The sequence below is a fragment of the Aquarana catesbeiana genome, linkage group LG03 (assembly GCF_042186555.1).
Source record: "Aquarana catesbeiana isolate 2022-GZ linkage group LG03, ASM4218655v1, whole genome shotgun sequence".
NCBI classification, from domain to species: Eukaryota; Metazoa; Chordata; class Amphibia; order Anura; family Ranidae; genus Aquarana; species Aquarana catesbeiana.
Window position 1 is genome coordinate 299,386,782 of NC_133326.1, and position 26,373 is coordinate 299,413,154.

General features: G+C 42.8%; 1 protein-coding gene across 2 annotated transcripts in view; it reads right to left on the reverse strand.

Annotated features, from left to right (window-relative positions):
* The window catches only part of ACSS3 (acyl-CoA synthetase short chain family member 3), a 219,335-nt gene that overhangs the window by 89,091 nt on the left and 103,871 nt on the right, over positions 1 to 26,373 (reverse strand). For both annotated transcript variants that reach the window (XM_073620242.1, XM_073620243.1), the window contains exons 6-8: positions 21,941 to 22,081; positions 21,105 to 21,185; positions 20,926 to 21,021 (exon numbers count right to left, since the gene is read on the reverse strand). In XM_073620242.1, the coding sequence (XP_073476343.1) occupies positions 20,926 to 21,021; positions 21,105 to 21,185; positions 21,941 to 22,081 (318 nt within the window). The remainder of the gene's footprint in view (positions 1 to 20,925; positions 21,022 to 21,104; positions 21,186 to 21,940; positions 22,082 to 26,373) is intronic.

Below are 26,373 nucleotides of genomic sequence, written 5' to 3' on the forward strand. Positions count from 1 at the left end.
TTCCTCACTTCCTGTTCTAGAGACAATGAACCAGATAACAATAAAAAGTCAACAGAGCTTTTAGCATTCCCCTACTTAACTGAAAAAATTGGATTTGTAATGCTGTCTGTGTGGTTGTCTTCAAGGGATATACTCGTTACATTCTGTAATGATCCTGTTCCTGTTTTCTGAGGAGAAAACCCTTAAATGGAACCCTGGTAGTAGTAAAACCTGACAGGGGCTCTAATTCTCCACCATTCTTTTCAAAAATAAAACCTTTTGTCTAAAGATGTACTTTAAAGGCAGGCCCCTTTCACATGGGCTGTCTGATCAGATGCACCTGTCAGTTTTTCCGGCGGACCTGATCGGACCCTCCAGTCTCTTCTATGGAGCGGCTGACGTGCCCGCTGACACCTGGCGCCATCCAATCTGATCCTATCTGCCAAAACAGATGGATGGTGGTCTTATTCCCCATCCGTGCAGTGGATCGGATTGAATGGCATCAGATGGAAAAGAACAGGCGGTCTGTTTCCACCCAATTGCCCCATAGAGGAGAACATGTCTGTGTCCAGGTCCACTCTGCATAGCGATGAAGAGATCCCCCTCTGAGCAGGTGGATTCCGCAGGCACCTACAGTATCTGAAGCAGCCTCCCAAACTCTAACATGGCTATTCCGGCAAAGCTTTGGCACTTCTTGAATTACTCCAAAGCCTATCAATGTGAGATAAGTGACCATTGCACATAAGATGGGTCTCCTTGGCATCATAATTAATTATGGCAATATCAAATAATTTTTCTATAGTCTTATTATGTCTATGCCAAAATACCCTTTTATCTTCTTTTTGGCCACAATGAAAATGGCAAGTGTAAGAAACTCAACTTCTGACAATTATAATGCTTGCCACACACTCTGCAAATTTGTTTGTTTTCAATCAACGCCAAATCAATCAAAATTGTCCTTTATAGTGGCCCATAGAAGGATTCAATCCATTTCCACTCCAGTTATTAATTAGTAATGGGCACATAAAGCAAATATAAGTTATAACAATCAATTTCTCTCATGTGATCTTTTTTGGTCTGTTAAATATACCATTGAAAACATTTTATTATACCTGGTTGACAAGTGAAAAAAAAAAAAAAACTGTTTATCTAGCCATAAATCTTGTAAGCTGATACCTTCTTGCGGTTTTCTGCCTTTTGATTGATCAATAGTTGTTCTCAGCTATCTCTGTGGACTAAAAAATACCTCTCCCCTGATAAAAAGAAGAGAGGGAGGTGTGATATAGTCCAAATCAGCCTTATGTCATCCAAACACACTCCTGTCTTAGGGTGACAACTGATCAGTATAGTTGTCACCCTAAGACACAAAAAGTGTGTTCATGGTAAAATAACCAGGTAAAATACAGGAAAAACGTATGAAAAAAGAAAACTAGTGCAGCTACTGCATCTAAGCACAGAAAAACTGCAGTGGAATACATTTTTATTTTGGGGTTTAAGGAAAGAGGAAAAATAATTTACCGTAGGACAATGTACAAACAAGAAAGAGGAAAACTTTTCAAACTGAATACAAAAGGAAAAATGTAATGTAAGTAGCTTTTCAGAACAGTTGGTATTTATAATTTAATTGACCCTTGAATAAAAAATAAAAAAACAACACGCAAAACATTTTCTTCACATTATGCAATCTGAAGCTGTCATACTGGTATGTCCAGGAGATTTGTGTTCTCTTTTGATGGTTTGTTGATATTATGGTGACTGAGTACTAAGTACAAATGCATGCCCATTCATGAACAAGGGTTCTTTACTGTAATGCCCCATACACACGGTCGGATTTTCCGATGGAAAATGTCCGATCGGAGCGTGTTGTCGGAAATTCCGACCGTGAGTGGGCTCCATCGGACATTTTCCATCGGATTTTCCAACACACAAAGTTGGAGAGCAGGAGATAAAATTTTCCGACAACAAAATCCGTTGTCGGAAATTCCGATCGTGTGTACACAAATCCGACGGACAAAGTGCCAGGCATGCTCAGAATAAATAAAGAGATGAAAGCTATTGGCCACTGCCCCGTTTATAGTCCCGACGTACGTGTTTTACGTCACCGCGTTCAGAACGATCAAATTTTCCGACAACTTTGTGTGACCGTGTGTATGCAAGACAAGTTTGAGCCAACATCCGTCGGAAAAAATCCTAGGATTTTGTTGTCGGAATGTCCGAACAAAGTCCGACCGTGTGTACGGGGCATTAGAGCGGCAAGGATGTGGAATTCCCTTCCACAGGCGGTGGTCTCAGCGGGGAGCATTGATAGCTTCAAGAAACTATTAGATAATCACCTGAATGACCACAACATACAGGGATATGTAATGTAATACTGACACATAATCACACACATAGGTTGGACTTGATGGACTTGTGTCTTTTTTCAACCTCACCTACTATGTAACTAAGGTGATTCTGGGAGAGGCTGTATACTCTTGACTATAAAACTAGATAGGAAAGGTGCTGCAAGATTGTGCATGCTAAAGTAAAATTGGCAATACATGGTGTATAACACAGCTACAGGGATGAACATAGAGAGGAAAAGGAGAGTGGAGTACAGAAATGATGCAGAGTGGCCACCCAAAAGGAATGCTTAAATAATGATTATTGCCTGGTGCAGAGAGGACACAATGGGGTTGATTTGCTAAACCTGGAGAGTGCAAAATCTGGTGCAGCTGTGCATGGTAGCCAATCAGCTTCTGACTTCAGTTTGTTTAATTGAAGCAGGGATCTTCAAACTACAGCCCTCCAGCTGTTGCAGGAAATACACGTCCCATGAGGTATTGTAAAACTCTGACATTCACAGTCCTGACTAGCCATGATGGGAATTGCAGTTCCTGAACAACCGGAGAGCCATAGTTTGAAGACCCCTGAATTAAAGTGTTTGTAAAATCACTACCTGACTTTACATGTACCCCCTCCGGATTATGTTGCCATTAACTATAGTGTATGTGTTTTTCTAAAATGAAAAGGCTAAATACCTTTTCTAACACCACAGCTGTGTGGTCACTTGATCCCCCTCCGCTCGTCTTTCCCGATCTATAGAGAGAAGCGGCAGGGGCAGAGATGCCCCTGTGACATCAGCCAGCCAGCACAGAGTGATCACGTGACCGCACAGCGGGAAAAGGTATTTAGCGTTTTCATTTTAGAAAAACACCCATACTGTAGGTAATTACAGCATAAGCCAGAGGGGGTACCATGTATAGTTGCTGCATATTGCAGCTGAATTTCAGTGGGAGGGGCAGGGAGGAGAGCCGCTCTCATGCTGACAGACAGGGAGGGAGGGGAAGAGACTCACAGCAGAGCAGCAGGACGACCTAGTCATGTAACTGGACAGCTCAGCAGCCATGATTATCGTGGTCAGCACAGACAGGGGGAGAAAGGAAAGCAAAGAGACAAAAGGGAGAGGGTTGTCAGCTCCTCCTTAATAGCGTCCGGTGTTCTCTAGTGGGCAGTGATTGGCCATGAATCAGCCTTGCCCTATCGAGATTCAACCGGTTCCACCGTCTATTTGGGGCGTTTCCAAAAATAAAATAAATGTTGGAGAACCCCAAATTTGGTTGTCCTCTGAATTGAAAATGTACTTATAGAAACAAATTTGTGAAGATCACACAGCAATTCTTCAAAGAGGACAAGCCGGTGGTAAAACTATTAGTCATTTATTGATTATCCTTGAAGAAAAATATCCAGACAAATTAATTAACTCACATAAACATAAATATAATACAAAAAAGTGTATCCCTATATCCAATACATATTAAAAGACCTAATGTCTAAAGGGGCAGCGGTGGCCACCATTCTCAAATTCCACCTTTCATGGCCTCACTCTCACATACACACATACACGCAGATGATAATCGATCAACCGATCGAAAGTGATTGCTGGTATGGATATCCTGGAACACTGAAAAATTACCAGTAATTATGTTTGAATTGTCCTCATAATCGATGTATTTGTGTTCAAGGCAGTTATCTTCAGTGTAGATAAATGAAAAAGATTTGTAAACAGTGCTGGTGTAGTGTGAAAGTTCCTTATTGATCCCGTTAAGCTAATTTGTTGCAGAGACAACTTCCATATTGGGGAATGTGCATATAACACTTAAAAGATCGTAGATTGGTGGCACATAGTATCAAGTTAAGTGTAGCACTTGTATTGTACTTGTTGGATATAACTGACTATGTTAGCAGCAGTAAAGGGACATCATACAGCTCACCGTGTCCTGTAGTTGAAAAATAGTTACAGCCTCCGGCATCTAGATGGGATGATCGTGATCCATAGGTTTTCGTCACAGCCGCTGCAGGGGATCCAAGTGTGGTGGATGCGCTGATCAACTTGTTTCATGAAATCTTGACCTCAGTGAAGCTGCATAGATATCTTCCGTAATATTAGCTGCAGTAGTCAGTCTCTGGTTTAGCTGGCGGACCGAAGGAATTTAGAGGGGGGAGGGGGGGAGAAAGTCATATATGGCTGAATAAGCAGATGGACGTCCCGGTGTCCTCCTCACGGTTACCATATAGACCTGATGCTTACTTGTTTCGCTTTGTAGCAAGGGGGAGAAAGGAACAGACAGGATCATCTAGGTATATTACAAGATAGGAAGGGACAAATTGCACAGCATAAGCACTGTGCTATAGATCATGCCTTAAAGGAACAGGATATTTGATTTGTTTTATTGAGGGTTAAAACCACTTTGCACTTTGACAAAAAAAAAAAAAAACTAGAAGCCGATTGGTTCCTATACAGAGCTGCATCAGATTATGCACTCTCCAGTTTTAGTAAATCAACCCCAATAAGACAGATCGTGAATGAGTAGAGAAATAAATAGATCTGAATGCATTCCTTCTACATATAGAATTATATTGTTCAGGCACTTTGTGTTTATTGGGTAGTAACTGTCACATCCTGTTTTTCATGCTGTCACACATATCCCTCGTTGAGACTACAAGCACCTGTGTGCAGGCATAGTCTACCATTGATACCATCACAAAACCGATTGCATGTAGGCAGAAAGTGTCTGAAAGCAGGGGGATTTTTAGGGCAATCCTATTAGCCATTTTAATGCTGAAGTTTATTATGCTTATATTTTGTCTTTCCTGCTTAAGCCCTCCCCCTTCATCAATGGGCAAATTACATTTTTAAATACTAAACAAACCACTAAAAAAACCTTAAAACTTGTTTTCTACTTCATTTTAGGCCCACTGATGGCTATATTAGATCTTGATGTTTCTTTAAGTAATACAGGCAAAATAAGACTGGGGGGTAGGACCATCAGGGTTCTGTACATAGACTTCTGAACAAATCACAGCAAGTGATGGCCTGGTTCTTGGGAGGAGGCACACAAATATTCAAATGCCTTGATGGGTGAATGTCAGTTTGAGGAGTGGGTGTTCCTCAGCAGATTGCATTTCCATGCACACAGCCCTAGGCAATGCCCACTGGATGTTAAGCCTCCACAACTGTAAGAACTGAAATCCAAAAATGAAAGGGTGGACCAAGGACAGTCAGGCTAGATGTCCTTCCACTAGGAAATGAGGTGGGCGCTATCTGACTTGCTGCAGCTTCTAATGGACACTGAGATGTTCAGGAGCTTGACTTTACAGATTTTTTAACTTAACCTTGGCCAAATGTCACAATCTTAGCCAGTGTGAAGTTGTGAACACTGCAGTGTCTCTTGCTGGACAGGATGTAGGCTGTGAGGGAAGTAAAGGCAGGAGTAATAAAAAGTATAAATAAATAAATGTGGTACACAGGAAAGCTTCAAGATAGTAAAATGAATATTATTATAGGTGACCTAACAGCTAGGAGAAGAGAGACAGAAGAGATGGACAGGGGCAAGAAAGGGGGGAGTACAGCACCGAGAATGACAACAAAGGGTAATAATGTAAAGATCACAACAATAAATTGGGGCCTCATGGTAGTGGGGTGCCGCTCCTATCCCTTTTTTATTCCAGTCAACATTACCTCACCTTCTCTGCCCTATATGATGAGCTTTCTTCCTTTTATTTCTTCCTTTGGGTATGCTGTATGTTGAATACATTTGAATTCATCTCTCCCCTTTTCAATGTTTCAGTATTGTAAGGTTTCATTATGGATCAGTTCCAGTCAAAGGTCATTGGATTTTTTGCTGGCTCATTAAAGGACCTTGTTGGCGAAACCTGTTGCTAAAGAAGGTGTCTCAACCAACCTTGTGTGATCGGTAATCAAGTTTCTGGCAGAAAATCTGACTGCCATTATTCTGTTCCTTACCCTTTTCCAGCTGTGTTGTCAACTGGGCTGTCACAGAAGTTTCCAATGGTCGTCAGCAAAATAAAACACCACCCTCCCTTCTTTTATGTTGTTGCCATTATTTTATTAGGGGGGGTTATGGTGTGGGTGGACAAATTGATTTGCTCTTCAGGTTTTCTTTTTTAATGCACTAGTCACTTGAGTCTTAAGGCTAAGCAGGATTTTCTGTTAAAACTTAAAGTGTATGTCGATTACATTTCTTATTTTATGTTTTAATAAAATTACCTGTAAATTATATCCCCCACTCAAAGGCCACAGTCTTTTTAATCCACATTTGGTGAATATGTATTTTTAATGCTTATATTCATTTTTATTGTTACATATCATATTTATATATACACACTATATATTTACATACAATTATCTACACACATTTATATATACACACTATATATTTACATACAATTATCTACACACATTTATATATACATACATACATACACACATATACAGTATATGCAAACGTTCATACGTATAGACACACACGCACAAGTGAATCACTATTTATGTCTATATTTTGTTAACATAAGCAAAAGCTTAGAGATGAAAAAGGGACGCCGATGCCTGCTGTTTCCATGGTAACAGTGAGTGGTTTACCTAGCTTTTAGCAACAGGAAGTATTATTGTTTTGTGTCATGACAGCAGGTGATTAAGCCAAATTAGAAATGATCTATTAAAATACCTCGTAAGTAAAGAAGGAAAAAAATTACATTTACAATACACTGCACATTTGATGAATGCATTCTTAAACCACCATGGATACTTAAAAAAAATAATACAGCATTAATACAGCATAAAATCTAAAGTTATTTTGCAGCTAAGCCACATCTAGCCAGCACCATCAAGGCAATACAAATTATAAATCCTTTATCAGATGGTAGAAAATGGGAGTTGAGTTTTGCACCACAACTTTCATTAAAGAGGTGCCCTGGGTCATACCAATAATAAATGATTACTAATTACGTAATTATGGTTAATTAAAAAGAAATAGATTCTTGAAGAGGAGAGGCCCATCTAGAATCCCCCCTGCTTCCCCCCATGTGGCCAGATGGGGCAGTTTTAGCATTTCTAAAAATAGAAGGCATGGCTTGCCATGGTTTTGTTCATTATGGAGTTGTGCTTCATAATGCAGCAACTTTAGTTGAAATAGAGGGAATAAATGTAAACTGGTCTAAGACTACATTCTATCCAAAACTGATTTATCCTGCACTTGCTGCAACTGACAGTCTACTCCCTAGTGGCGGATGGTGCTCAAATTTTTTTTTGGGGGGGGGGGGGGGGGGCGGCGGCCTCCCCAGCAAGCCAGATACCACCCCCCCAGTGAGCCAGCCAACCACCCCCCACCGGCGCTCGCTCGATCGATTACTGACCACCCCAGTTGCTTGATTGCCGCATCTCACCCATCAGGCCCCCCGCCAGCACCGCACTTACCCCATCCAGGTCGCTGGTTCGGTGTCCTCCCCCATCTCCTTCTGAGTGCCAGCGGTCGCTTCTCCTCCCAGCCAATTAGGACTTAGGACTTGCGGCCTATCAGGTCCCAGGTCCCGCTTCCCTGGGACCCTGGGAGGAGAAACAGGAAGACATTAGCGAATATTAATTCGCTGATGTCACACAACTGATTGGGCTCCAGGCGCAGTGCCCTGTGCCCTGAACCCACCCTTCTTGAAGCCAATTAGAGCCTCAGGCTCTAATCACGTGCTTCGAAAAATAAAAACTCATTTGAACCCATGCATCAGGTGCCCTGCATGTAGATTAGGGGCCGGACGCATGAATTAGGGGGGCGGTGGCCCTGCACCCTGCATGAGCGGCTGCCACTGCTTCCCACAAATGACCACAACAAACCACCACTTATTAGAGGATAAGTTAGTCACACCACTGACAGTGAGGCCTGTTATTTAGACAAAAAAAAAAAAAAAAAAAGGATAAAGTGCCTGTTCTGGTGAAGAATTTCTTTATTAAAGATACTCATAAAAAGGTTCTCACAGGAATAGAAGTATTAAGCACCTGGAGAATACACAATTCAGTTTAAGCAAACATGAACAGGTCAAATACTTGGATCCTTTATTCAGGTCTCCAAATGCCGACCAATAGTCCTCTGACACATCTCTAGTGGTGGTCAGTGTTTGGAGACATGACTATCCCAAGTATGTGGCCTGAATGTACCTGGTTTCGCTTAGCTGTAGATTCCATAAATGTTTTATATACTTCTAATTTTGGATACCTTTTTATAAATAGCTTTTATAAATAAAACTTACTTCACGGGGACAAGGAGGTTTGTTCATTTGTGTACCACATTCAATCCTCCTTTAGGATACATTTTACTTTCAAAAGATTTTTATTTTTTCAATCCATAAGGAAAACACTACAGGAAAGCATGTTAAAACGACATACATCGTGATAATTGACAATGCAACGGAGATGTGGGGGTACAAACATTCAGCAATGAGACCAAGTTAGGTCATTAGGTGTTCTTCGTTAGCGATGTGATAGTCATCTTAGATACTTCCCCAGGTATTTCAGCCATGGATTAGAGTCAAGAGGGGAGCGGTAGCAGGATAAGAAGGAGGTCATCCCTACCCCTGGCACCCTTAATGGGATCAATTTCAGCCAACGGGGGATTCCCCCAGTCCATCACCACGTCCCCACCTTAAAACCATAAAAAAAAAAAAAAAAAAAAAAAGTCGCTGGGGGAGTAGACATCTGGAAACCTCTATTGGGAAACTCGGCAGACTACGCGGATTACATTGCTGCTAAAAACTATTAGTCAGAAAGGAATAGAGCATCTCCCAAAGTCAAACTATTAGAAGGAAGATGAGAAGGGGAGAGAAGAAGCGAATAAAAGGAAAAGAAGAAGGAGAAAAGTATGTGCCAAACATTAGTTTGGGGAGAACACTGGGGGTAAATGAGACGCCTACAAATAGGGCCCAAGGTTCCCAGACAATTTCAAATTTCTGGGCTGTGTCCGTTAGAATACTTGCTAATTTTTCTTGGGACATAATCCAAGAGATCTTGCATTGTGCTGCCACTAAGGAAATCTTGGGCTGTTTCCAGGACCTAGCAATAGTGAGCTTTGCTCGTAGGAGGATAAAGTGAATCAGTTTTTGTTTAGGCTTGGGGATATGGGCATTGAGTAGGGTGACTGATGGGGACCTGGGGACCGTGCATTTGATTACCTTGGATATAAAGGTTAAAAAAAAATTTCCAGAATGATCTAATTCTGGGACACTCCCACCAGATATGCGACATCGAGCCCAGGAGTTGACAGCCCCTGAAGCATAGTGGGTCTGCTGAGGGGTAAATTGACGCAAGTCTAGTGGGGTTAGGTACCATCTCGTTAGGACCTTTAAGTTGGCTTCAATCAGGGAAACGTTTAGGATGAGTTTGAAAGATTTGGTGCAGGCTGCCTGCCAGGTCTCCTGGTCACACTTGTGTTGGAAGTCAGCCTCCCAGTTCGTCATGTAGGAAGATTTGTCTGTCAGGAGAGGGAGTGACGAATAGATTACAGAGATGCCTCCCCTGTGCTCCATGGCCTGCCCATACCATTACATAAACTGTAAATTTGGGTGGAAGTGGTTTGTCCGTCCATAGTTTGTGTAGGAAGTGTGATATTTGCCCTAATCTGAAGCTTTCAGAGTCCGGGAGTTCTAATTTGCTAATGCAGTGACTAAGGGTGAAGGGACCCTTGGAGGTGAAGAAATGTCCTATACAGAACAGGCTTTTGTCCAGCCACCATTTGAAATATTTAATGTCTAGACCACAGGGAAAGTCTGGATTGTGAAAAAAGTGTGCAAGGCGGTGCCCTGTTGACACCAGAGCTGGCAGATTTCGGAGATTGTCCCATGGGGCGCAGAAGTGGGATAAAGTAGGGGCTAGAGTTGGAGGTCGTTTTTTCTGAGGGGACCGAAGTATGAAGTCCAGGATGAAGCGTGGAACTGCCCATCTTTCTATTTGGACCCAGTCTAGTTTTTCAAATCTGGAGTATATTGTGGAGAATTGGGCCAGTCTAGTAGCTAAGCAGTATTTGTGCAAATGTGGCAGTCCCTTTCACCTGTGAAGATATAAAAAGTGTGTTGGGGAATTCTATATCCTGAGTTACCCCACACAAATTTGAGTATCTTACTTTGAAACGATCTTAGGTAGTCCTTCCTAATGGGGATGGGGAGGGAATGGAATAAGTATAGAATTCTTGGGAGTAAAGTCATTTTAAATGGAGTTTATTCTGCCCAGCCAGGAGAGTTCATTTTTGGACCAGTTCTTAAGGTCTGCTTACAGTTTTCGGTATGGGACGGGAAGTTGTAAGTGTAGAGGGTGTCTGTGCGGGCTGTCAAGGTGATCCCTAGGTATCTGAGGATTCACTCCATTAAAACTTAAAGGACTTCTGGATAAGGGTGACTGTTGAGGACGGAAGAGAGACATTTAGGGCTTGCGATTTGGAGTAATTAACCTGGAGACCTGAAATTTTGGAGAATTCTGCTAGGACTTTGCATAGGTTGGGCAGAGAGGTGGGGGGCAAAAATAAGAGGATATCGTCCGCAAAAAGTCCGCATTTGTGGTTTTGGTCGCCACATAATATCCCTTTAATCTTGAGGTTTTGGGAAATTGGGCGATAATTGCTGACTTCTTCAGGATTTTTGTCTGGTTTGGGTATGACTGTGATGTATGCTGTGTTGACTTGGGTGCCTAGGGGGACTCCCTAAGTTTTGCATTAAACATTTTTGGCATGTGCAGGGCTAGGGTGCCTGCCAAGGCCTTGTAGTAGGGGACAAAAAGGCCATCTGGGCCAGGGGCTGACCACTTTTTGAGGCCCTTGATGACTTCCATCACCTCCTCCTCCGTGAAGGCTGCCTCCAGGAGATTTCTGTGTTTAGTATCTAGGGATGGAATGGGAAGGCCTTCGAGAAACCTGGAAATTGAATCTTTGTTGGTCTGTGAAGGGGAGCTATAGAGTTTGGAGTAGAAGTCTTGGAATGCCTCTAGAATTTTGGTAGGGTTGGCTGTGGGTTCTTGATCAGAGATTTGAATCTTGGGCATTGTGTGGACCATTGCTCGGGGGGGATAATTTGGCAGCTAGTAACGGACCTATTTTGTCTTTTTGTGTGTAAAATTTGTTGCCACTCCAGCGCGTATGGATTTCTCTGCTTTTGTCGTAAGGGCCAAGTTAAGTTCCAGTCTGGCTTTGTTTATTTGGGCTATTGGGGTGCTGGAGGGATTCTTTTTGTGTTGAGCCTGCAGGCCTGCAAAGGTCTTCTCTAGTTGTTCAATGTCAGCTTTTCATTCTCGCTTGTTTTGGGTGGCTATCTGAATGATCTTGCTCCTGATAAAAGACCTTATGGGCAGCCCAGAGAGTTTCAGCTGAGATTCCCTCCACATTGTTAAGCTTGTATTCCTGAAGTGATTTATTTATTTCCATGACTCTGATAGGGTCAGAGAGAATGGATTCATTCAGTCTCCAGTGCCCTCATTTTGTGTTATGGGCGCTAGAACAGATAGACATAACTACTAAAGAATGGTTCGACAGACATCTGCTACTCTCTGGGAATGGAGTAGCTTGGCTATTTTGTGGCTTGCTCTGGTAGGTTGGGTCAATTGAGCCTTAGGAGGCTTGGATTTGTCTAACCCCTGATCAAATGCCATGTTTAAGTCCCCTCCCAATATGACCATGCCATCTAAAAGAGGATTCAGCGTGTCCATGAGCAGTTGGAAGAATTTTCCTTGTCCTTTATTGGGGGGAGTAATAGGATACTAGGGAGTATAGGTGCCCCTCTATCGTGCCCTTCACTAGAATAAACCTGCCCTCTGAGTCTTTGAAGTCAGAAAGACACTCAAATTTACAGGATTTGGAGATGAGAATTGCTACCCCTCCGGTTTTATTTTTGGCATTGGCCAAGTAGAAGTGAGAGTGGAGGAAGTTTGGACTGTACCGTGTAGGAAAGCGATTCTCCTGCAGCATGAGAATGTCCAGTTTTAGGGATTTGTAACTGTCAAAAAATGTCCTCCGTCTGAGAGGAGAGTTTAGGCCCTGGACATTGTGGGTAGCTATTTTAATAGCGTTCTTTGTGGGGTCAGCCATGGAGCTCAGGAGGGGCGATGTCACTCTCTCTGCCGTCACTTACCCTTAGGTAAGGTTCTTTCAGAGTGTCAGTGAGGAGGATCTCTTGTCGGGTTACCTGGCCTCCCAGTGCACATCGCTGGAAAAGCATAGAGGTGGGCTGCAACAGATGGAGGAGTTAGGCACATATAAAGAGAGGAAAGAATAGGAAGGGAAAAGTATGCAGAAAGGGACAGAGTAGAAGGGTAAGAATCTCCTAGCATAAGAGAACTGGACCCGGGGGGAGAAACCCCCCAAGAACCACTAAACAGATAAAATAATACAGGTCTGTCCTATAAAGGATCAGACAACCTAACCCCCAGAGGCCTACTGGAGTCTGAGGGGTAGGAAGAGGCACAACGGGGCCACCCCTGGCCAGGGCACTCCTGGAAATGTTGCATAAGCGCTAAATTACTGCAACCGGTAACAGGAATATAGGATTATCAAATGGACCCAAAACTTGTCTAGACGGTCCTTCCCTACCTCTCTCCTGAGGGGGCGATGAAAGGAGGAGGTCCAAAACTTTTACTGTTGAACCTCCCACATCAGGGTGGGAGACCCTGGCTCCCTGTGGTGAGGACGAGTCTGAATTACTCCATCCGGGGACATTGACTTCTTGTGGTGAGAGAGCAGAGGCCTTCCAAAGAGGCCAGCAGGATCTCCAAAGGGGAGTCCTGGATTTCTAATGAGACTAAACAGGCAAAAATTGAAAAAGAAAACAATTGGAGAACTATGAAACTGGTCTGGAAATAATCAAAAAGTAATAAGAGATGAATCTCTAATTAATGGGTTCAGCGGAGCCAGGAACCCATCTCTGGGTAGTGAGAGGGGAATAATCCAGTTGATGGATCTAGGGGGTCTGTTATCTTTAGCCTTCTTAGTCTTCACCTTGTTCCAGAGTGGGGATTGGGGGCTGGTAGCTGTTAGTCTTTTGGCCGATCCAGGTACGTTGTTGGACGTGTCCATGTCAGCATCTAGGGAGACATACTTCAGGTGGAGGAGTTTTTCACCATCTGAAAAAATAGAGTAGTTCTTTCCTTTATCGGAGAACTTCACTGCAAAAGGGAAGGCCCATTTGTATTTAATGTCCTTTTGTGTCAGAAATGATAGCAATGGTTTCAGCGATCTTCTGCACTGCATTGTGGAGGGGGATAGGTCCGTGAAGATCTGAATTGGGTGACCCTGGCATTGCACCCAGGGCATGGATTGTTTCAGGACTTCCTCCTTCACTGCATAGTAATGAGGTTTGGCAATGATGTCTCTCGGTGTGCCGTCTTTCCTAGGGGGCCTCAGGGCTCTGTGGGCTCTGTCCAGCTCCAGGCAGTGTTGGGGGATATTTGGGATCAGGTTTTTGATCACATCCTGTACCACTGCTGGAACACCCCTGATTCTGATATTGTATCTCCTGGATCTGTCTCTAAATCATCAATTCTGGATAGGGCAACATCTAGTTGTTCCTGTAATGTCTGGATATGATCTGAGTTTTGGTTTGTTACTGCGGCAGTCTTGTCTAGTTTGTTTTCAATTGTATCCATTCTGGCTCCCAGGTTCAGGAAGTCAGATTTTAAGTCCCCTGTGATTTTAGATGCAGTTTGATCCAGGCCTCTTTCCAAGAGATCAAGACAGTTTCTGGTAAAGCTCAGCTGCAGGGAAGGCCAAGTCTTTGGCCTGGTAGTCAGGATGTGAAGTGCCATCATGACAGGCTGTATTAGGACTCAAAGGGGAAAAAATATAGTCTCCTATGGTGTGGCCTATCAGGGACTCTGTGCAGGCAGGAGAAGGTGTCATGGTCTGCTGGGTACTTACATTAACCATCGGGGTGTAGTTCAGAGTTGCCGGGGCAATCATTTGCCTGTGTTCCTGGACATCTTGGATCTCCTGTGTGAATCAGCACTGCTGAAATGCGACCTGAGGTCTCTCCTGACCGAGGATCCGGGCATAGCAGGGGGTTCCCAGGTGCCTGGGGGTGCTGTGGCTGCTGGAATCGCCGTTCCCAGTGCATTGTGTGAGGTGCTGTGGGCGCCGCTGTGCTGGGGTGGTGAGGAGCTCCTGGCTCAAGAGGCCATCTTCAGAGCCCCTCGCATGCGCACTCTCAGGATACATTTTAATTAAAACAGGTCTACAGGAATAAGGACTACAGAAAACAATACAGTAAAGTAGTAATAATTTTAGCATTTCGATACAAGTATGAAATCTATGATTGCTAGATTGCTGCAGTATGTTTGAAAATTGTTTCAGCTCCTGACTTAAAGGAAAGAAATCAAATACAATAAAAGAGAAAACACAAGGCTCATAAAGTCACCCTAAGAGGCCACATTATACAACTGGCCTTGACCAGGAAACGAGCTAGAGAACAAAAGATCCAGGACCTCTCTGCCTGACTAGCTGAGGCAGAGGTAGCCTGGAGATCCAAGCCTTTAGCCTCCACCAAGAAAGTTTGGGACTCCATAGCCTCCGAATTGGACCTTATGGCTACTGAACAGGCTGAAAAAAATCTTGCAGTGGTCCAAACACAAGTTTTATTCCTGCGCTAATAGGCCGGGGACGATGCTGCCAAGGAAATTGAACTCGGTGGGCCGCCCCGAGCCAAAATTCAGCTCTGTTCCACCAATGGGAACGTCACTTCCAACCCAGTCAAAATCGCCTTCTCATTTTCTACCTTCTTGTCCTCACTGTACGACCACCCCTCTCCCTTCCGCTTCTCGCCGACGTGGCTCATAACCGCGCTTAATGCCTCTATTTCTGAAGCAGAGGTTGCACAAGCCATCAAGTCCATTCATATTTCTAAAGTTCCTGGCTTCTCAGGTCTTTATTATTTTAAGTTCTCCCCCTACTTACCCCCTATTTGACGGCTTACTTAAATAGTCTATGGCAGGGATCCCTTCACACCCTGAATGCATTACAGGCCCACATAGCCATGATCCTTAAAACTACGGAAGACTCTTTAGACCCCCAAGCATTCAGGCAATCTCCTTGTTGAATGAGGATATCAAACTTTTGGGAAAGATCTTAAGTACCCGTATCAACAAATCAACAACACACATTGATCCACAGAGACCAGGTGGGCTTTGTCCCCAACCATCAAGCAGGGGATAATGTCCGTAAAGTGACCCATTTGATACACCTGCTTCAACATTGCAAGATCCCAGGCCTTCGTCTCTCATTTATAAAGCGTTTGATTCACTGCGGTAGGTTCTGGAGCATTGGGGCTTTGGGGAATCAATCCCCCAGTGGATCTCAGCCCTCTACTCCTCCCCCTCCACTAAAGTCACTTACACTGGCCAACTTTCTGACTTTCTGCCTCCTTCCCGATCTACCAAGGGACCAGGCAGAGTTGTCCCCTATCTCCTTCCCTATTTATTTTGGCCCTTGAGCCCCTAGCCATCGCTCTTTGAGATGATCCCAATATCTTTGGTATTTCGCATGCTGGTATTCACCATAAAGTCAGCCCCTTTGCTGATCCTGACCAACCCCCTGATCACTCTTCCTAATCTTCAGTCCCTTTACCATTTTTCAGCCTTCTATGGGCTTCTAGTCAACCCCCACAAGACCACTGCCTTGAACATTTCCTTACCACCCTTCCCTGGTGGCTCAGTTGCAGACTTTCTTCCCGTATCGATGGAACTTTTCCACTCTGGATTACCTTGGGGTCAAGCTTACTCATTACTCATCCCTTTTTGCCACCAATTACTATCCCTTATTGAGATCACTTGCGTTCTTAACGCAATCCTTGCTGTTCCCTTCTTTGACTTGGATAGGCCGCATCCATGCGGTTAAGATGACTATCCTTCCCAAAGTCCTTTACTATTTTCGTACCCTTCCAGTCCATGTCCCCTCCATTTTTCTCTGTGTATTGCAGAATAGGATCCTACCCTTTATCTGGACCTTTCAGCATCCTCAGGTGGTGGCGTGTTCCACCCTTTACTGACTTTACTTTTACTGGGGTATCTAACCTAGCTAAGTATTATCAGGCGGCGCAGATCTCCCAATTAACCTTGCTTCATGCAGCTTCTGACATCCTGTTGTGGGTGCTCCTCGAACTATCCAATAGCGCCCCTATTCCCCTCTCAGCTTTACTGTGGCTTCCTCACAAACTGCGTCCCTCCTCTCAGCCCGCTTATGCGCCATAGTTTAAAACTTTGGGGCTCTGATATTCAGGTAACCTCCTGTCCCCCTTTCTACCACTTCTTCCCCTTCTTAACAACCCCCTGTTCCCATCGGGCCTTGACCAACCAAGCTCCTTCTCTTGGTGGTCCGCCCACGGCTTCACTGAGGTCAGAAATTTCCTCTCGTCCTGCACTCTTCCCTCTTGGTCTTCCTTCCAGGATACTCATGAAATGCATATAACAAAAGGATGGAGAGGGAACCAATTAAATAAAGCTACACCACTTCACCACCAGGTATTTATCCACACACTTAGGTCAAGTGGGACTCAGTGGCCAAAAGGAGTGTATGTAAAAATGTTCACTGTGTCAGAAAGAAGGCACAGTACCAAGTGCCACACAGGAGAGCCCAGGGAAATAATGACCAAAAAATGCATAAACAGTTAATCAAATATTATTTATTGAAAAAAATAAACCAATTGATAAAAGGTATGCAGAAATTCTAACACCATAAATAGACAAGGTTGTCTGGGGACAAACAACAAACACACACAAGACAGAACATAAGACACCACCCAAAATATTCAATATTACCAATAAGGAACTATAGATAAGTGCAAATTGAGGCAGCCGCATCACCAGCCAGGCATATATCAGGTAATGATGGAGGGAACGGTAGTTGCAATGTTCAATAAAAAAATTTCAAATTCAAATTTATATATATATATATATATATATATATATCACACATACACACACCAGTCAGTAGCTGAAAGACAGGCTGCTGTAGAGGAACTAGCCGGAGGATAGGGAAAAATTCTGGATATATTAAATTTTATGATCCCACGTGGACTCAATAGAGAACTAAATCTTCAAGTCTTTTTAGATCAACGATCTCCCTTAAATCAATCGGTTTTCTATCTGTGTTTTTCTGTTTCTCCGTTCTTTGGTACACATGTTCTCTCTTTATATATCATCAATAATTATAACAATAACAACTAATATATATATATATATATATATATATATATATATATAATTTTTTCTATATACAATAATTTTTGTGCCTGTATTCTTATATATTCTACAAAGATCCATCCTATATTTTTCTTTATTTATCTATTGTGTATGATTGATGGTGATGCGGCTACCTCAATTTGCACTCATCTATAGTGTCTTACTGGTAATATTGAATATTTTGGTTTGTGTCTTATGTTCTGTCTTATGTGTGTTTGTTGTTTGTCTTTGCCCCCAGACAACCTTGTCTATTTATGGTGTTACATGTAGAATTTCTGCATACCTTTTATCAATTGGTTTGTTTTTTTCAATAAATTATATTTGATTAACTGTTTATGCATTTTTTGGTCATTATTTCCCTAGGCTCTCCTGTGTGGCACTTGGCACTGTGCCTTCTTTCTGACACAGTGCACATTTTTACATACTCACGAAATGCCCTTGACGGAATTCTATCGATATGCCCAACTGCGCCACTGGGTTTCTTCGTTGAGGCGCAACTCCTACCCTTTTCAAAAGACATTATTTGAACACCTTTGCCTCCATTCCACCGGGGCTCCAGGGGCTATCTCAAAAACCTACTATTCTCTAAACTCTATGGATCTGCCTGGGGCCATGTCCTATAAGTTGTGGTGGGAGCAGGAACTGGAAACCTCTATCGAACCAGAGGACTGGAACAAGGCTTGGTCCACTGTGGCTAATTACTCCTTCAACACTGCTACTCTAGAAGCTGCTTACAAAGTCCTTCTATGATGGTACTGGATTCTGGCCCGGATTGCGAGTTCTAACCCATCCTATAGTGACCGGTGCTTTAGAGGGTGTGGCCAGCGTGGCGATGTTGTGCACATTTGGTGGACATGTCCTAACCTCATATGGTTTTGGTCCAGGGTGTTTGGACTCCTACATTCCTTATTCCATATACTCATACACTGAGATGCTAAAATTGCCCTGCTGAACTGCCCATTCAGGGCTTTTTCTCATACCAACAGAAACTGGCTTCCTACTTGTTTATTGGGGCCAAAAGGGTCATAGCCAGAGCTTGGAGGAGGCCCTCTGTTGCTTTCGCCATGGTGAAACGAACTCATCTTATGATCAACGAGAAAATGTTGAGTATTGTAAAAGACTCCCACTAAAGTTCTTAAAGTGTGGTCATCTCGGTGGACCCATGCTCTTCCCACTTTGCACCTGACCAGTTTGGGCCTCTCCTGAGAGTGGACCTGTCACCTCCCCCTCCTGCAGGACTTCCCCTTCTCCCTTCCTCCCCTTCCTTTTTTTTCTATTCTGTTCTTTCCAGACTCCTTTTCTTTTCTCTTTCTCTCTTCTTTTTGCAACCGAGACCATACCTTGGTTGCCCTTTATTTCTTTTGATTTTAGGTGACCCTGGATTCTCAGATTTAGGGCTACCTAATGTCAAAAAACGGCCTCCGTTACTATATCCCAAATTTTTTCATAGCTCTTTACCGAAGGTTCACCCCGACCTGTGCCGGGGGTATATAATGGATCAGTACACGCAATACATCCCGCTGTAATCTTGTGCTCCTGCATCAAGGGCCCTAGATAGTCCACCCTTATGCCCTGGAAATCTATATGGACCTCTGGGTAATCCCACTAGGTCGCCCAGTGGACAGCCAATGCCTAGAAAAAGTTATTGGTTATACTCACGGAACTATACCCCTGCATGGGTGAACGTTTGTCACGTTGTTCTATTTACAACAATAAAAATTATTGTACCAGAAAATTTTGGGTGTTTACGTGGAAACAAGGATTGGTGATAAAGCCTCAACGGAGACACCTTTTTCCCCATGATAACTCTTACAGGAGTGAATTTCCCTTCCTAGGGGTAGATTTCCTTTCACTTTCTGTAGTCTCCCTCCATTCGTAAGTATGAGTCGTATGCAAGTCTGATGTTCGAAACTTAGGGACTGTCTGTACACATTTAAAATGTTAGCACCTGAAAGTCCAGCAAAACTATATAAGGAGCCCAAACGAAGTACTTGAACATACACTATATTGCCAAAAGTATTGGGACACTTGCATTTACATGCACATGAACTTTAATGGCATCCCAGTCTTAGTCCATAGGGTTCAATATTGACTTGGCCCACCCATTGCAGCTATAACAGCTTCAACTCTTCTGGGAAGGCTGTCCACAAGGTTTAGGAGTGTGTCTATGGGAATGTTTGACCATTCTTCCAGAAGCGCATTTGTGAGGACAGGCACTGATGTGGACGAAAAGGCCTGGCTCGCAGTCTCCGCACTAATCCATCCCAAAGTTGTTCTCTCACGTTGAGGTCACAACTCTGCGCAGGCCAGTCAATTTGCTCCACTCCAAACTCACTCATCCATGTCTTTATTTACCTTGCTTTATGCACTGGTCCAAATCATTTGGTGGAGGGGGGCTTATGACATGGGGTTGTTTTTCAGGGGTTGGGCTTGGCCCCTTAGTTCCAGTGAAGGGAACTCATTTTGGACAATCTCATGCTCCCAACTTTGTGGGAACAGTTTGGGGATGGTTCCTTCCTGTTCCAACCTGACTGTGCACCAGTGCACAAACAAGGTCCATAAAGACCTGGGTGAGCGAGTTTGGTTGGAGGGATGTGAGTGGCCTGCACAGAGTCCTGATCTACGTCAGTGCCTGACCTCACAAATGCAATTTTAAATCCCATAGACACACTCCTAAACCTTGTGGACAGCTTTCCCATAAGAGTTGAAGCTGTTAAGCTGCAAAGGGTGGGCCAACTCAATATTGAATCCTACAGACTAAGACTGGGATGCCATTAAAGTTCATGTACGTGTAAAAGCAGGCATCCCAATACCTTTGGTGATATGGTGTATATGCAAAATCCATGTTACCCATGTGTCAGTAAATGTTTTGTATCATAATTATGCAGTAAACACTTATGTATTCACATTAGACACCATAAATCTGTTATGTTAAGGTAGGTTGAGAATGAATATTGAAGGGTAACAGTCTTTCTGTGTGCAAAATGTAGAAAATAATAATAAAGTAAGGACCGGTTTTATGACTGTCCACCATAAATGGAGAATGGTTGCTTTACTTTCTTGTATCTCTTACAATAATTGGAAGAAATACATATTTTATGCATTATAGAGGACATCTTCAGGTTTTATGATTTTCCAATATACATGGTGCCCTTACTTCCATGTAGCTCTCACAATAATTGGAGAATAACAAAAGTGTTATGAAGTAAATGAGGACATCTTCAGGGCATGGTTAGGTTAATATTTAAAAAGGTGTCTCCCATATAAAACCTGCTTTATATACTGTACATGCAAATAAAAATCATTATCTTAGTTTTAGAGGGGGTGAGATAATATTCTATACATCTATAAACTGAGTTGCAAAGTCATAATGATAATCTGGCTTATAACATACGGATGTTAACAGTGCTTACCTCGTACAATACTGTTGTGTTACCATGCAGTAGTGGTCCATAGCATATATATGAATGTCCAACAACCCAGCCTAAATCAGAAGCAGCCCACCATACCTGGAAAAAAAGGTAGAATTTAGGCTACAATCTGATATTCAGTGTGCAATAGCTGGAAATGTAAAACAGAAGCTGACCCTTACCTCACCAGGCTTCAGTCCATAAATGGCTGACATTGTCCAGTTTAACATGACGGCATACCCAGCTGTGCATCTTACTACACCCTATGTTTAAAGACAAGCCAAGAACTGTTTTACTATATGGCAAATGTGTATTTATCTATGTCAAAAGACAGTTACAGCATAGTAGGTTTAAAAAAACAACGTCCTTGTCTGTTTTTTTCTCCTCATTCAAATAAAAATGCACTAGGGGAGATTTACAGGCAGTCCCCGAGTTAAACATCCGACTTGCAAACAACTCCTAATTACGGACGGGAGGCGGCGTGACTTCTGCGTGTGCGCGGCCACTTTTTGATGGCGGACACATCGGAAAACATCGGAAATCATCAGAAAACGACGTCTGCGCATGCACGGCTACTTGACAGAACATCGGAAAACGACGTCTCTGCCGTTCTGCGCATGCGCTTTCGACTTACGAACATATTCGATTTAAGAACAAACCGGCAGTCCCTAACCCGTTCGTAACTCGGGGACTGCCTGTACTAAAACTGGAGCAATCAGAATCTGGCACAGCTCTGCATGGAAGCCAATCAGCTGCTACTTTCAGCTTGTTTAATTCAGCTTTGATCATAAAACCTGGAAGCTGATTGGTTTCTGGGCAGAGTTACACCAGATTTTCCATGCTCTAGTTTTAGTTAATCTTCCCCAATGTCGCCCCTTTTTCTAGATTATGTAAAAGGTTGGATGAGCAGAACAGATAGAAGAGAACAACAGTTTATTCAATAAACTGTGTGCTAAGTTTTCAGAACAAATAAACAAACGCAATGAAAGTATGACACAGACAATAAAGTTTGCATTACCTTTGGAACACCTGTTGTGCCTGATGTATAGAGCACATAGAGCGGGTGACCAGATTCGACAGGAATGCAATCATGAGGATGAGCTTTTGCAATCTCTTCTGCGAAGTCAATATCTCGCCCAGGAGTAAGATTGACTTGTTCCTGTATAAAAAGAAAATTGGTATACTAACAATAATGTGCATGTAATGCATTTGGCTGAAAATATTTATATTTATTTGCTATTTCTAACCTGTTTTAATTGGGAAACTGTAGAAAATGCAGCAATGTATCAAACAGAAGGGTTTTCTGCGTTACAGCTGATGCTCATTTGGTTTATACAACTTATTTTGCCCTTTTAGGTTCTTCTCTCAACTCCTCATTAACATGCTGATTACATTTTTAAAAAAAACATTTCCATACCGTATTTTAGACTCTGTGACATCTTCACTAAGTCAGTGTCAAATGGCTTAAAAGTGGTTTTAAAGGCAGAAGGGATATAGCTTGGCTCTGTCACATCTAAGCATGTTGACGTGCTGTTGGCTAGGCTCCGTCTATAGCAAGGAGTGAGTGGAACTTTGGGTCAGACTAGAGAAGAGGGAGGTCACAGGGATCTGAGCACCAAGCCTGGTGGATTTTCCTGTCCTGCTGCCATCACAATTACCTCAGTGAGAGGACAGCAGCTATCTTTAACAGTCAACAAAGCTGTCAGTTTCGCCTGCGGTCACCATTACCTCAGAAAAAGGATGGCAGCCATTTTGAACACTCAGCAACAATCCCGGAGTGAGTTGTCAGCTTCACCAGGGGCTACCATTATAACAAGGTGTGGTAGGTGGCTATTTCTTGAAGGGAGTTTGACATTATAATTCTGTATACGCCCCTCAGTAAATTAAGGTGAGAACTCCAGGTAAGTATTGTGACTTCTCAGTGTGTCAAGGCAAATTTTGCCAATCATCACTTACTGTCTTTACATCTCAATGCAGACCTGGTTATCCCTCATCATATCTCATACATTGGGTCTGGAGTTTGAGCTATTAAGCTGAAAGGGGTCCCTCTGCCATTAAGACCAGCAAACAAGGATTGATGAGACAGGGTTGTCAAACCCATTTTACACAAATTACACAAACAGATATTGCTATATCACATGCCTTAGGACATTCAATAGAAATATAATTCTCCCCACTCTCTCCCCCCATTGGAGCTTCTTTTAAATTGTCTTCACCTATCAGTGTTTACGTTTCTTTTCTAAAGTATCACCTTCCAAACACCTCTAGAAGGATTGATGGACCTAACCAAGATTTACCACTTGTCAGTGTTAATTTTGGAAGAAAATTTCGATTTAGTTTTAGTCTTAGGACTAAAATGGCATTTTAGTTTTAGTCCCATTTTAGTCTTCTGCAATTGTTTTAGTTTTAGCCGTGTTTAGTCAACTAAATCTCCAGTACATTTTAGTTGACTAAAATCTCCAGTATATTTTAGTTGACTAAAACTCATTTTAGTCGTCTAAAATCTAATGGGTGTAATTCAATTGTAATGCATTAGTTAACAATTCTCTACAATTTGCAAACTCATTATATACTGTTGGAGTGAAAAATCTAATATGTTATTTATTATTCCATTGAGGTATGAACATGCACTACAGACCAGTGTTAATTTTGAAGTCAAATTTCAATTTAGTTTTAGTCTTAGTCTTTGTCTTTTTTACTAAAATGGCATTTTAGTTTTAGTCGCCATTTTAGTCTTTTGACTAAAATGCCATTTTAATTTTAGTCGTATTTTAGTCATTTTGGTTGTTTTAGTTTTAGTCGTATTTTAGTCATTTCAGTTGTTTTAGTTTTAGTCATATTTTAGTCGACTAATATTCATTTAGTCGACTAAAATGTTTTAGCCGTTTTAGTCGACGAAATTAACACTGGCACTTGTGCACCATCAAAGAAGGGCCCCAACTAAGCTAGCAAAAGAAAAAAAAAGAAAGAAAAATTACAGTTTGGGGACAATCTCCTCTTGTCTTAATTATCAGCCCTTGTCTCCATATTTAATAAAAGATCATTTTTTTCTATATGCATATATCAAAGCCCTGGGGGCAACTTTGATTTAGCAAGGCCATCCCTGAGTCTCAGAGGTAGCCTAGCTCTCTGAAGTTTTGAGATTCTGGTAGCTACTCTGTTTGGACTAGTGGTCCTGTACAAGTCAAGTGATAAATGGTGGAGGAATCTGGGCACAGTCACCTTTAGTGAAAAATCTCCATATTTAAGTCTATTTTATGACTGCATTGCAAAGTAGTAAATTACTATAACCTTGTCTTTGTTGATTCACTTACCTTCAATATACTCAAGGTAATTTTAACTGGTGTGGTTTATTTGTGTAAAGCATGCATCTGATTGGGAGAGGTATTACACCACTAAATTTCAATGAAAGCAGGATAAATTCTGGAATCTGCAGCAGGTTTCTATATGAAAAAATGCTGCATCCCCCCTGTTAATTAGGGTAAACCTGCTATAGTTTCTTTTTCATTTTGAAATAGAAACTGGTGTAGGTGACGCAGACAGACAGGTCTGAAGAAATGACACTTTGCTACAATGTAAAGTAGTGAGTGTACAGCTTGTATAACAGTGTAAATTTGCTGTCCCCTCAAAATAACTCACACAGCCATTAATGTGAAACTGCTGGCAACAAAAGTGAGTACACCCCTAAGTGAAAATGTCCAAATTGGGCCCAAAGTGTCAATATTTTGTGTGGCCACCATTATTTTCCAGCACTGCCTTAACCCTCTTGGGCATGGAGTTCACCAGAGCTTCACAGGTTGCCACTGGAGTACTCTTCCACTCATCCATGATGACATCATGGAGCTGGTGGATGTAAGAGACCTTGCGCTCCTCCACCTTCCCTTTTTAGGATGCCCCACAGATGATCAATGGGGTTTAGGTCTGGAGACATGCTTTGCCAGTCCATCACCTTTACCCTCAGCTTCTTTAGCAAGGCAGTGGTCATCTTGGAGGTGTGCTTGGGGTCGTTATGTTGGAATACTGCACTGCGGCCCAGTCTCCGAAGGGAGGGGATCATGCTCTCCTTCAGTATGTCACAGTACATGTTGGCATTCATGGTTCCCTCAATGAGCTGTAGCTCCTCAGTGCTGGCAGCACTCATGCAGCCCCAGACCATGACGCTCCCACTACCATGCTTTACTGTAGGCAAGACACACTTGTCTTTGTACTCCTCACCTGGTTGCCACCACACACGCTTGACACCATCTGAACCAAATAAGTTTATTTTGGTCTCATCAGACCACATGTTCCAGTAATCCATGTCCTTAGTCTACTTGTCTTCAGCAAACTGTTTGCAGGCTTTCTTGTGCATCATCATTAGAAGAGGCTTCCTTCTGGGACGACAGCCATGCAGACCAATTTGATGCAGTGTGTGGTGTATGGTCTGAGCACTGACAGACATACCCCCCACCCTTTCAACCGCTGCAGCAATGCTGGCAGCACTCATACGCCTATTTCCCAAAGACAACCTCTGGATATGACACTGAGCACGTGCACTCAACTTCTTTGGTCAACCTGTTCTGAGTGGAACCTGTCCTGTTAAACCGCTGTATGGTCTTGGCCACCGTGCTGCAGCTCAGATTCAGGGTCAGGCAATCTTCTTATAGCCTAGGCCATCTTTATGTAGAGCAACAATTCTTTTTTTTCAGATCCTCAGAGTTCTTTGCCATGAAGTGCCATGTTAAACTTCCAGTGACCAGTATGAGAGAGCAATGCCCTGTACACATGGTCGAATTTTGCGACGGAAAATATGTGATAGTACACTGTTGTCGGAAATTCCGACCGTGTGTAGGCTCCATCACACATTTTCCAACGGCTTTTCCGACACACAAAGTTTGAGAGCAGGCTATAAAATTTTCCGACAACAAAATCCGTTGTCAGAAATGCCGACCGTGTATACACAAATCCGACGCACAAAGTGCCACGCATGCTCAGAATAAAGAGATGAAAGCTATTGGCTACAGCCCCGTTTATAGTCCCGACGTACGTGTTTTACGTCACCGCGTTCAGAATGATCGGATTTTCCGACAACTTTGTGTGACCGTGTGTATGCAAGACAAGTTTGAGCCAACATCCGTCGGAAAAAATCCATGGATTTTGTTGTCGGGATGTCCGATCAATGTCCGATCGTGTGTATGGGACATAAGAGTGATAACATCAAATTTAACACACCTGCTCCCCATTCACACCTGAGACCTTGTAACACTAGCGAGTCACATGTCACTGAGGAGGGAAAATGGCTAATTGGTCCCAATTTGGACATTTTCACTTAGGGGTGTACTCACTTTTGTTGCCAGCGGTTTACACATTAACCTGTTGCCACCCGACCACCGTCATATGACGGTGGAGCGGTGCAGCTTTTGTTGTGGGCCGACGTCATATGATGGCGGCCCATTCACACAGGGCATGCGC